This window comes from Sciurus carolinensis, chromosome 1, assembly GCF_902686445.1.
Source record: "Sciurus carolinensis chromosome 1, mSciCar1.2, whole genome shotgun sequence".
Taxonomy (NCBI): domain Eukaryota; kingdom Metazoa; phylum Chordata; class Mammalia; order Rodentia; family Sciuridae; genus Sciurus; species Sciurus carolinensis.
In genome coordinates, this window is record NC_062213.1 from 31345692 (window position 1) to 31359526 (window position 13835).

At 34.4% G+C, this 13835-nt stretch overlaps 1 protein-coding gene and 1 pseudogene across 1 annotated transcript in view; one reads left to right on the forward strand and one right to left on the reverse strand.

The window, feature by feature from the left end:
- Emc2 (ER membrane protein complex subunit 2) overlaps nt 1–13835 on the reverse strand; it is a 42203-nt gene that overhangs the window by 13377 nt on the left and 14991 nt on the right. The window contains exons 6-7 of the mRNA XM_047557813.1: nt 1388–1473; nt 1180–1239 (exon numbers count right to left, since the gene is read on the reverse strand). Of these exons, the coding sequence (XP_047413769.1) occupies nt 1180–1239; nt 1388–1473 (146 nt within the window). The remainder of the gene's footprint in view (nt 1–1179; nt 1240–1387; nt 1474–13835) is intronic.
- LOC124988369 (U6 snRNA-associated Sm-like protein LSm5) lies at nt 7906–8179 on the forward strand (annotated as a pseudogene).

Here is a 13835-nt window from a genome sequence, read left to right on the forward strand (position 1 = left end):
TATAAACACATCTATAATTTCCTGACTAAAAACAAGTTATTTAAAAACCTTAGCTTTGAAAATGCAGGACTTTGAAATTCCAAAGACTGCTATCTGACAGAGTATAGCAGAGAACTAAAGAATGGTTCTTAGAATACAGTACACATTTCATTAAATGACAGCTATTGCTTTTATTTTAGTTCCCACTTTTATTAAAATTATGGAAATAACTATTTGATCCTTTTTTTAAAAAATATTTTTATTAGTTATTTATGAACCTTTAATTTATTTATCTGTTACTTGATCCTTTATTTCATATTGTATATATGTGCATACACATAATCTATACACAACACAGACTTGGGCAAAGGTAACAGACCAACGTCTTCATGATATTTTATTTCCTGTTTCAGATGCTACAAGTATGAGAACAAAGATAACCATTCATGCACGTGCATGAGAATGTGATTCTATTCTTTCAAAAAGGAGGAAACAAACAATGTAATATACTCCGGATTTAGAAGAAAGGGTAAAAAAGAAAAAAACCTACATCTCTAGATGAAGGTTAGGTTAATGCTCTGATATTAGAAAATGTTCACTAAGACTTTGCACTAATCCTCTCACACTGGAATTTCCTCCTGTCACTACAGCAATAAAAAAGCTAACAAAAACATTATATATCCAATAAGCGAGTTCCCTATAGCATTCAACATTCTTGATTATTCTTGGTTTTTAACCCAGGCAACTGACTGCTTCTTTCTACTTTGGAAGAGTTGATTCTCTGGTGTTAAGGCTAATAAATGCATACAATTGACAGAATTTTTAAACAGCAGGAAGTATTATACTCTTTGTAGTAAGAACAATTTGAACTCTTAAAAGTTCACAATTTTAATTCACCAAAAATAACCTTAGCTTTGAAAATGTAGGGCTTTGAAATTCCAAAGACTGCTATCTGTATTTGAAAGAAAAATTTACCAAACAAAAATAATTCTACAAAACACAAATGACCTCATGAGAGCTATTCACACATTATAACCAGAAAACTGTTGATTTCTTATTTTTAAACTTAATTGGTGATTTACTTTGCTCCTCATTTAAAATGACAGATGTTTCATGCCTTTTTTTAATCAATTCTTTGGAAACCCACTCTAATGATGAAAATTTCACTTTTAACAAAATTTTATGTGTATAATAACTTACTCATGTTCATTGATATAAAGTTCTGCAAGTTCATGCCAGGCTTCTTGGTCTCCAACAAATCTGGTGGGAGAAAGGGGGGAAAAAGTAAATGTGTAGTTATTCTGTAAATGAACAGCATGGAGGCAAACAGGAAAATCAAATGCAAATTCCATTTTAATTAAAAAAGATTTATCAGAATAACAAAACAATCCTCTTGTAAAACACTCACTGTTCCAGATACTCATTCAGCTCCCGAATGGCCTCCACATTTTTCCCCTGGGCTTTTCGAATGGCAATCTTCCGCTTTCTTGCAGCCTATGGGTTGACATTAATAAAGGATTAGGCTCTCGGGATTCCCTGGGTTTTTGTAAAGAAGGTAATTTGGCTGTGCAAATTATTATCTCAATGCCAGTGAAATTCCATTGTAGAACTACTGCTTAGTGTGAGTTTATAAACATACCCCATGACATCCCACTGGGGAATTCAAACATTCCTCTAACAATCACATATGCTTTACTTTTATGCATACAATGTATGCTTCGGTTCATCCAAATAAACAGTCATCTAGATTCTGATAATTACAAGCCAGCAGGGAATCCTAATCTTTAACCAACCTAAAGTCCTTTACTCTGTCTCATTCATAAGATTGGTATCTTAAGAGGTAGAGGAAAAGTGGAGATTAAGGGAAAAATCTCACCATGGCCACTTGAATGTCATTATACAAATATGGCTTCTAACAACATTTTCGAAATTTTAAGAGAAAAAAAATCTACCTATGAGTCTTTCAAAATAAAAAGTTGTTGAAACATTTTGTAATAAACATTTAAAACTGATATTAAAATCTTAAAAACAATAAATATAAAAATCAAAGCCATTAGTTTATATATACATCAAATATATATCAGACATCTACTTTTTTTGGCCAGGAACTATGCTAGACAATGAAAAAATAAAGATTAAAAATGTGATAATCCCTTACAGGAGCTCAGTCTCATGAGAAAGATATAGTAAGTAAAAACTTTAATGCGATAAGGGTAATGATAGAGATATCTAGAGTGTCATGACAACAAGAAAGAGAGAACACAGGTTGTAACAGAGTGGAAGAAATGGAAAGATAAGCAGCAAAGAGGGTTCTAGATGTGATACCCATATTGAAACAAAAAAAGTGAACAAACAGGAAGTTACATATGGACACTATATATCAGGAGAAACGCATGAGCAAAAGGACAGAAAAAAAAAAACTAACATGTGTAACTAAGTCTGAGGTTGAAGTAAAAAGTCAGGGACTAGAGAGAACTGTATAAATTATTAAATCTGCACCCCCTCAATCTCTATTCAATTAAAATGCTGAAGGATAAACAATAAAATAGTCTGATTATGAATAATATTTCTTGTTGCTTTATGTAATATGCACTATAAAAGATGCAGACAGAGGTAAAAAGCCTGAAGCCTCTTTGGAGTAATAGGAGCTACACACTGTGGGGTGTGGGCTGAATGATCTGGCATTGAAGAAGTGAAAGTTAAAAGATGAGAGAAATCAAGAGACTACCTGACAAGTAAGGCCAATAAAAATATTTGTAATAATGCTAAACAATATTTGGGTAATAAATTGACATGTTTTTATGAATGTATATCCCTGATCATGTGATTCATGCCAAAGGCCAAGAATAATGCCTGTCACACAGTAAACACATTCAAATATTTTTAGGATAATATCACTAATAAAAACAATAAAAGTGTTATAATAAATATTAAATTTAAAAAGTCTCAAACTTTAAAGTTCTGAAATTAACTCAAATTTTAGGGCCACTATAATTGGTCTTAAATTAGGAGCCTTGTCTCAAGTCCTTCTGTAAATACTGAGGAATAAACGAACATATAATCAATAAACTGATTTCTTTGGGAAAATATGATATCTGATTTCACCAATCAAGCATCATTTGAAGCATAACTTAATTTACTTCTTCCATAGGCAGTAGGGTAAGCAAAAGGAATCCAGCATTTAAATAAAAAAAGTCAGGGTTGGTGAGTATATGCCTGTAATCCCAACAACTCAGGAAGCTGAGGCAGGAGGGTAGCAAGTTCAAGGCCAGTCTCAGCAACTTAACTCGACCTTGTCCCCAAATGAAAACTAAGAAGAGCTGTATGTGGATGTATCTCTGTGGTTAAGTACTCCTGGGTTCAATCCACAGTACCTCAAACAAAACAAAACAAGTAACTTAATCCCAATGTATCAGCTTCCTTAACTTCTTTAAACCTCAGCATTACGAACTACATCCAAGTATCAATGTGAAGCAGTTAACACAGTACCAAGCATACAATGGGATTAAATAACTATTATCTACAGTTTTTTTAACCTATGGTCTATGCTTAACATTTATGTGTTAAGTCTTACAACAAAGTCCTAACTATGAGATCTTTAAAGGAAAGGCAAAGACTACTTTATTTACATCTGGTCCCAATCCTTACAGGATTTGTACAAGCCATAAAAATACAGTGAAAAACTTTTTGAAAATATCATATTCAAATGCAATGAATCAGACACAAAAATCAAAGAATAAATATGAATAGCAATAACTAAAAGGGTAGTAAAAACACTGTAATGAACACTGTTATATAGAATATGAGTTTCATGAAGTACAGTGTACTAGGGACACCTAACTTTAACTTATTTTTTTAGGTATTTGACCAGGCAGTCTTTCCTTTACTACTGAACACTAATGTTTTAGTCGTCTTCTGCAGAATACAGTTTCTAAAGCACTACTCTAGAGTGTTGAAAAGAATATTAATCTTTCAAAATGACTTTAAAAAAAAAACAGTTCTTTTAAGTCAGGTATAGTGGCACAGGCCTGTAATGCTAGCTACTGAAGAGGGGAAAAATCACAAGTACAAGGCCAGCCTGAACAACTTATTAAGACCCTGCCTCAAAATAAAAATAAATTAATTAATTAAAGGGTAGGATATGTAGGTTAATGATAGAGTGCCCCTAGGTTCATGCTCCAATATGTAAAAAAAAATAAATAAATTAGGCCTTTTATAAAAATAAAGGTGTAAACAATTTCCATTCAACAAAAGATGTAGAATTAGGATCTGAAATTTCAAATTCCTATCCTAGATTCTTCTATGACACATGATGAAAGAAAGACTCTATAATGCTACCAATTAAATAATTTGTTGCTATTATTTTGAATTTGTATTTGTGGTAAAAAGAATATCTTAATTTTATAAGATGTAAAACAAAATTAATATTAAAATTAAACTGACTTTGTAATCTTCAGTTTTAAAAATGGAGTGTTTTTCCCCTAACATTTTAGGGAAGTATAAGAATATATTTTAATTACAAGACTTTATTAATATACCCTCAAATCTCTAGCATATAAGCACTATATTGCTTAATTATATAAAACTTAAGATATGGCATTTTACCTCCTAACATCCTAAAGTTAACTTTTTTTTTTTTTTTGCGGTGCTGGGGAATTGAACCCAGGGTCTTATGCTTGCAAGGCAAGCACTCTACCAACTGAGCTATCTCCCCAGCCCTAAAGTTAACTTTTAAGTAGTCATTATTTAGCTATGCAAAGCCAATCTTCCTAATGAAAATATATCACACCATGAAGAAAAACCTGTTCAGCAATCACTACCATATAGGCAATGGTAATATTAAGTCAAAACTTTACTAAACACCAGCTCTTTCCACTTTTTCCCCCCCAAAGAAAAATAATACCACATTCTGACATTAGGACCAATCTTTATCATGAATGCTTTAAGTTAACATCCTTAGCATTAAATTAGCATCATTTTCCAGTCAAAATGAAGTAAGATTTGTTCTAATGACTGCTCTAGCTAAAGAGTTGGATTAAATATATGACATAACTATTTTTAAGCTACAGGATGTCAGGCAATGAAGAAAAGTGATCCCTGAGAGGTGGGAAGCAAACCAGGTGAGCCCTATGTGTATTGCCCTGGTTCACTATCTTCAGAGAGTTTTAAGGCTGCTGGGCAGGGAGCAGAAAAGTAGACCGAACCTAGATGAGTTTCAGAGTTCAGGGAAGAAGCTGAGTCCAGAAAGGGCAAACACACTAAAGTATATAAGACAGAATAGTGGAAAAGCAAGGAAATTGCAGAATAAGTTCCCCCTTGAGAACTCAACTTTTTGCAGATTACTGCAAACAGGTAAGGAATCTAACAAAAGGAGAACGAGCAGAAAGATTTAGGGGAAACAGGATACTAATAAGTAGACTGTTAAAGTCTTAAATATTTATCAACTTCTATTCTGCATTTCTTTCTTGTACTCTGTTTTCCTGTAATGTATAATAATATTCTGAATATTCTGTTTGGATCAATCTTTGCAAAACTCAATACAAATATTTATAATGAAAATAGTTCTACATTTTATAAATGATTTTAACATTTGGATTAAAATTTCAGTTGTAAAGTATGAAACTTCAAGAAGCACTCATTATGATGTAGAATTAGAAAAGCCTCATTTAAATCTTAAAGTCTTGCCACTTAATGCATATGTAAAATTTTAAATAGAATATACAATGTTATCATATATAAAATACACAACTATAACAATGATACCAATTCAAAAAATTAAGATGAAAATATAAACACACATCTCAGTTTTTGTGCATTCGCACACAGAATAGTCCTGGACACTGAAGTAATGCTTAGTAAACAGCTGCAAAATAAAGGCATTACAATTTTATGGAGTAAACTTGAGTAGTAGGTAGTGATAATTAAATCTCTTCATTTTACATAGACAAAAACCAAAACCTAGGCTTACACAGCAAACCCTAGGACTCCTGAATCTGTATTCTTCTCTTCTCTGCTATGGTTGCTTGTTTTATGGACACTTACCACTCAGCTGTCCAATTCCTTATCCAATGTCCTACTCAGAGTCAAGCAGTACACATTTCCCTGAAGCCACACAAAATCCTGGGTTTTAAATTACCAACCAACCAGAATAAGGTTCAAAAAAGGACTCTATTGGCTTTCGGAACTCACCCAGAACATACAAAAAAGGCTTATAAAAAAGACCAATTTCTTTCTATCATAGCTTCCCTAGTATAATATTCTATAAAGAATCATGCTTAGGGGATTTGAAACAAATAAAAACAAAAATTTGAAAGATAAAATAAAAACTTGTTTTTGTTTTTCATATACTCTCTAGAAATGGCAAGTAAAATCTAAATGATTAAGCTTAAATAATGCAATTTGTGTATGGGGGTCAGGTAGTTGCCATGTTCCATTCCCAATTCACTACCATTGCTTTTTTCATGATTAAGAATATTACACTTCAGAATAATTAATGACCTACCCAGAGTTTATTTCTTACTAGTTGCATAAACTTAGACACGCCACTTAACTTTGCTATCATCTTGTTTGCCCAAAAAAAGACAATAATATTTGAGAGGACTGTTATGGTTTAGGTGTGGTGTCCCTGAAAAGCTCGCGTGTGAGACAGTGCAAGAAGGTTCAGAGGAGAAATGATTGGGTTGTGAGAGTCTTAACCCAATCAGTGAATTAATCCCGATAGGTAACTAAAGTGGTAACTAAAGTGGTAGGGTGTGGCTGGATGAAGTGTGAACTGGGGCATGACTTTGGGGTATGTATTTGTATCTGGCAAGTAGAGACCTCTCTCTCTGCTTCCTAAGCAACATGTGAGCTGCTTCCACTCTGCCACATTCTTCTGCCAGAATGTTCTCCCTCACCTGGAGCCCTGAAGAATGGAGCCAGCCTTGTATCGACTAAGACCTCTGAAACTGTGAGCCCCTAAATAAATCCTTCCTTCTCTATAGTTGTTCTGGTTGGGTCTTTCAGTTGCAGCAGCAAAAAAGCTGACTAAAACAAGGACTGTGGTGATAATTAATGCAATGACATATGTAAAGTGAACATAAAGGATATTGTGATTTTGGGTGAAATATTAAAATGGGAGATGGCCATGAAGGATCTGGCTCTGATGGAATACTAAATTTGAGCCATTATGCTCCTGTAAGAATTTCCCAGTCTAAACTATACATAATAGTGCTAAACTAAAATAAATAAGAACCTATATGTTTCAAATCCTTAAAGACCATGAATAATCTTCAAGTTTTTCTCTAATGTTACACACAATTGAGCTAGGTAACAATTTTCCCTGTAAGGAACATCTTTAAGAAACCAATTACTTGTGGAGAGATATCCCTTGAAAAGGATTGAAGGATTAAGGTGTCCCAGGAAAATAAAACCAGAATTCCATGTAGTCCAGATTTGAGGACCTGGGAAAAAATGGACAGATGGCCAGCAAAAGAAAAGCACAGTTCCAGATTCTCTGCCTCCAAGAATATGTGGCATTTTAAAGTACACCCTCGGCACGGCGGCAATTATGCCCAAATAAGATTTCAAATATCTTTTTTTTTACTGTTGATGTATCTTTATTTTATTTATTTATTTGTATATGATGCTGAGGATTAAACCCAGTGCTTCACACATGCTACACAAGTGCTCCACCACTGAGCCACAACCCCAGCCCTCAAATATCTGATACATCACAATAGGCAATTCACAATTCAGGAAAGAAACTGAATTTTTCTGAAATATGAAACCAACTAAAAGACAATAATCATCACACTTTCTTTTTGAAGGCATTATTCAACAAGTATTCATTGAAGGCCTACCATATGTTAGGCACTGTTCCAGAATAGTGACAGAAGTTTTTCCCTTCAAGAAGCATTCAAATGGCAGGCCACTTACAGCTTAGTCATGGCAGCTAATGTTCCTACCAAGCCATCACACTTTTTGCTGCTAGAGCTTTTGGACAAGTGTACAGAAATCAAGAATTCACATTGTGACAAAGAGTGATAAGGAAATTGTTGGTATGCTTTTAGAATTTGATGACTTTGTCAATATGGTGCTAAAAGATGGAACTGAGTTTGAAATCACACCAGAAGGAAGAAGGATTACTACATGAGATCAGATTTTGCTAAATGAAAATAATATAACAATGCTAGTTCCTGGAGGAGGACCTGAAGTGTAAACAAATTTCCTTGACTTATGCTAAATTCCATTTTGGTTTTCAATGGCAATAAAATAGATTTTTGAAGAATCTTTTAATGTTAAGATTCTCTAAAGCTAACTTTCCAGTTAAAGGGAAATGCTTTGAAGATGTATGGTCATTTTTCTAACTTAATCATAATTATCTTAAAAAAAGAAGAAACCTATTTGTTTTCTTAAAAATATTTTTTAGTTGTCATTGGACTTTTATTTTATTTTTATGTGGTACTGAGAATCAAACTCAGTGCCTTATGCATGCTAGGCAAGTGCTCTTCCACTGAGCCACCAACCCCAGCCCACCTGTTTTTTAAAGACTAACAAATAAAGGTGTTTCTGATTAACTGTTATTTGTTACACTACAGTAGTCAGTGGAACAAAGATTGCAGTTGTTTTGTCATTTGCTTTCCTATCATTTTATATCTGTTTCCACTCTCATTTACATTACCATGTGATTTTCAAACAATTGTTCCAAACAAACTGATGAATTCTGATTTTGAATGGGTACATTTAACATACATGAAATGATTAGAGAATTCAATTTGAACTCTCAAAAAAAAAAAAACACAGAAGAATCATTCAAATGATGAAAAGTCTACCTTTAATTTTAAAGTAAGCAAAACAAAACAAAACTGACTGGTATTGGGATAATCTAAGGAATAAAAGTTTACAAAGAGCCCTGTTTAATACTTTTTCTGATGGTCTAGTGAATGAAATCCTCATACTTAAGAGCTTCTAAAACATATTTACAGCTAATTTTTAATTAATACTTTTTCTTACAAAATATACTTAATTCATTCCCCTGTTCCAACCAGTTCTACCTGTTCTAGTCTTAGATCCTCATAATCTCTGGCCTGAAACAGAACAAGCTCCAAATGACTTACCTCCTCTCACACCCTTCAAATCATATCCCATATGTCTGACAAGTTATTCTAAAAATATCTGAAGGTATTTCCCTAATAACTTGACTTCATTCTCTATACTCAAAAAATAAAATTTAAAATTTTGAAGTATAACATACCAGCTTGTTATTCAGACTCTCTTACTGCACCTCTAGCTACTCTGTACAACCAACTCAGAGGTATAAAATACAGTTCTCAGAAGTAAATCGGTGGAGAAGGAAATGGTTAATTACATAGTACAAGAACAATGACTCTTCTTCAACAAATATGAAATTGTATTTGAAAAAGGTATAAAAGGGACCTTGAAATCAAACCAGAGACCCTGCATCTTATAGAAGAAAAAGTAGGTCCAAATCTTCATCTTGTTGGCTTAGGATCAGACTTCTTTAACAGGACTCCCATAGCACAAGAAATAAAAGCAAGAATCAATAACTGGGACAGATTCAAACTAAATAGCTTTCTCTCAGCAAAGGAAACTATCAGCAATGCGAAGAGAGAGCCTACAGAGTGGGAGAATATCTTTGCCAATCATACTTCAGATAGAGCACTAATTTGCAGAATATATAAAGAACTCAAAAAACTCTACACAAAGAATACAAATAACCCAATCAACAAATGGGCTAAGGATATGAACAGACACTTCACAGAAGAAGATCTACAAGCAATCAACAAACATATGAAAAAATGTTCACCATCTTTAGTAATAAGAGAAATGCAAATCAAAACTACACTAAGATTCCACCTCACCCCAATTAGAATGGCGATTATCAAGAATACAAGCAGCAATAGGTGTTGGAGAGGATGTGGGGAAAAAGGTACACTCATACATTGCTGGTGGGGCTGCAAATTAGTGCAGCCACTCTGGAAAGCAGTGTGGAGATTCCTTAGAAAACTTGGAATGGACCTACCATTTGACCCAGCTATCCCACTCCTCAGCCTATACCCAAAGGACTTAAAATCAGCATACTACAGAGATACAGCCACATCAATGTTCATTGCTGCTCAATTCACAATAGCCAGACTGTGGAACCAACCTAGATGCCCTTCAGTTGATGAATGGATAAAGAAACTGTGGTATATATAGACAATGGAATATTACTCAGCTATAAAGAATAATAAAATTATAGCATTTGCAGGCAAATGGATGAAATTGAAGAATATCATGTTAAGTGAGATAAGCCAATCTCAAAAATCCAAAAGGCGAATAATCTCACTGATAAGCGGATGATGACACATAATGGGGGGTGGGAGGGGGGCAAGAATGGAGGAAGGAGGGACTACACAACAGGAAAAGAGAGGTGGGAGGGGTGGGGGGGAAGGAAAAAAATAACAGAATAAATCAAACATCATTACTCTATGTAAATGTATGAATATGCAAATGGTATGCTTTTACTCCATGTACAAACAGAAACAACATGTATCCCATTTGTTTACAATAAAAATAAATTTAAAAAAAAAACAAAAGGTGTAAAAGGAAGCACTTTGGAAAGAGAAATACAAATGCTTTCTTAAGCATATTAAAAGACGTTGGACATTACTCATAATGGAAATCATAACAAAATAACATCCCTAACCAATTAGAATGGTAAGGATTAAGACAAAAAAAAGCTGATTATACACCAGGTGGGAGGATATAGGCCAAGAATCACTCTAATCCACCATAAAAAATAAAAAAGTATAGATTTGTAAGAGCTAGAAGAAAATATACAGTCAACACTCCAGGCACCAATTTCCTTAATAAGACTTCAACAGCTCGAGAAATGAAATCAATAATCAATAAGTGGGATGGCATCAAATTCAAAAGCTTCTGCACAGTAAAGGAAACAAGAACGCAAAAAAGAGAGAGCCTACAGAATGAGAGAAAATCTTTGTCAGCTACTCTTCTGACAGAGGATTAATATCCAGAATATACAAAGAACTCAATAAACACTCAAAAAAAATGAGTAACTCAACCAATAAATGGACAAATGAAACAGACATTCGTCAAAAGAAGAAATTCAAATGGCTAACAAATATATGAAAAAAATCAATATCCTTAGCAATCAGAGAAATGCAAATGAAAACTACACTGAGATTTCATCTTGTCCCAGTCATAATGGCAAACATCAAGAGTACAGATAATAATAAATGCTGGTGAGGATGTGGGGAGACAGGAACACATGTATATTGCTGGGTGGGACTGCAAATTAGTACAACTACTATGGAATCAGTATGGAAACTTCTCGAAAGACTAGGAATGGAATCACCATTCTCAGTTATTCCTCTCCTTGGTGTGTATCCAAAGAAATGAAATCATACTAGAGCAATAAATGCATTCCAATGTTTATAGCAGTGCAATTCACAAGAGCCAAGTTATGGAACCAACCTAGGCATCTACCAACAGATGAATGAATAAAGAAAATGTGATATCTAATACACACACACACACACACACACACACACACACACACACACAGAGTTCTACTCAGTCATAAAGATAAATAAATTATGATATCTGCTGGTAAATGAATGGAAATGAAGAACATCATGCTAAGCCAGACTCAAAAAACCAAAGGCTGAAGGTCTTCTTTTATGTAGGAGCTCAAGAGAAAAAAAATAACTTTATAAAATAGAAGGGAGAACAAAGAAGGTGGTCAAGGGAGAGAGAAAAATGGGGATAGGGGAGCTACTAGAAAATGAAACCAGTCATATTATGCTATGTGCAGGTATGAAGACAGCACAAAGAATTGTACTTTTATGCATAAGGCAACAATAAAAAAAAAAAAGACAAGTAGAATAGAGGAAGGGGATGAGGGAAGGAAAAGGGAAAGTACTGGGGAATGAAATGGAGCACATTATGTTATGTGCATGTATGAATATGTCACAAAGAATACCACTATTATGTATAATTACAATGCACTAATAAAAATATGTTCATTATAAATTAAGATTTATAATGTATGGGTTTTCTAACCTAGATACTCTACATGTAGAGATTCATCCTATAAATGATATTCACTAGTTTGAGAGGATGGTATTAGAATCAATCTAAGGGTTCACCAAGGCGGACTTAAAACTATTTTTCTTCAAGACAGGTACTACATATCCGTGCAATGCAATGCTATATAGTTACTCAAGAGGATGATGTAAAGGATGTGCTGATATGATTTGATCTTTAAAATACACTGTTAAGCAGAGTATGATGCTACTTGCATTTCCAACCAATCTCCCTGTCAAAGGATACACACATGCACACACTCACATGCATGCACATACATATACTTGTCTATGCAAGAAAGAAAAAAGAATCTGAACAAATACCAAAACAACTGTCAGTGCTTATCTAAAGTAAGGAGTAGTTGAGCTCAGAGGTAGAGAAATTGTTTTTTTTTTCCATTTTAAATTTTGTGTTATATATAATTTTAACATGAGTATGCATTACTTATTAAAAGAATATTTTACAACTTTAAATAGGCAGGGGTCCCATTTCATCACCTTCTCAAAATAAAAATCTGAAAACTTCCATTCTAAATCATCTTATTCTTCCTACCCTAAGGGAGCTTTGTATTTTAATGCTAAAGCTTACTCAGATCATTCACTTGGGATTTAATGTCTTTACCCAATTCACTGTCTTTGTTTCTGTTAAGTCACACTCATTCTTCAAGGTCTACAGGGCTCAAAATTCATGCAGATCAAAAAAAATCAGAATTTAATAAATCTATTTATAAGTTCATAATATGTTCATTATATCATGCTGACTCCCTAAAAGCAGAGGAAAGATGCTATCTAATTTATTCTTCTGTTCCCAACACCAAGTATACTGCAAACATTCAACAAATGTTTCTGAAAGAATAATAAGGTATGGAAGGGCTCCAGATTACAGAACAGATATGCTCAGCCCTAGTTTGCTTCTTCAAACACAATTGTTTGTGGAGGTAGGGTGCTTGGGTGAGCACTGGAAATTGCACAGAAAATGGAATTTGGTGAACTCCAGAGAATAGGAAGAATAACAAAGCAAGAGAAGCAGGATACCCCAGAGAATGGGGAAAGGAAAACTCTCCTCCAAGGAAGTAAAGGTAAAAGAGAGTTACAGTGTGACCCAGAAGGTTGAACACTGAAGACAAACAGCTTAAATAAACAGGTGATCTGCAGTCTGCAAAACAAGCTGGCTTTAGAAAAGAAATTCACTGCAATCTCAATAAACTCTCAGAGTGCTATAGGCAGGAGCCTTCTGAAGGATTCTACTGTCAAGAGACTAAACTGCTCTGGGGATCATAAAACTGAGAATAATCATATCTCAGGGTTCCTGTAGATACCCTGTTCCATTTAGTGGATAGGCAGTGGCAAAACGAGACAATTGTGACTTGAGGAAGTGTCTCTGACACCAACCCAAGCAGCAGTGGCTAGACAGGGATGGGAGAGGAAGGCACAGCAATCCTGCCCTCTGTGATGCGGAGCAACATCAATTGCATGTGGTTTCAAGTCAGGTCTGAAGGCTCTGGGATCAAGGTTAGTCAATAACTTGGGTCCCGTATAATCTGCTCCATCCTAGAGCTCTGAGTTTTAACTCTTCTTCCATCCTTCAAGGCATTCTAGGGATCCACCACATGTGGCTTTGACATTCACCACACCCATGGGTGCATAGACTAAAACCCTCCTGAAAGAATACATGTTAGGTGTCATACACATTCTGCCAAAATTTGGTCAACCAGAAAAGTTTGCTGCAAACCTGACTTATGTCATGCCCCAGTCCTGCTTGAG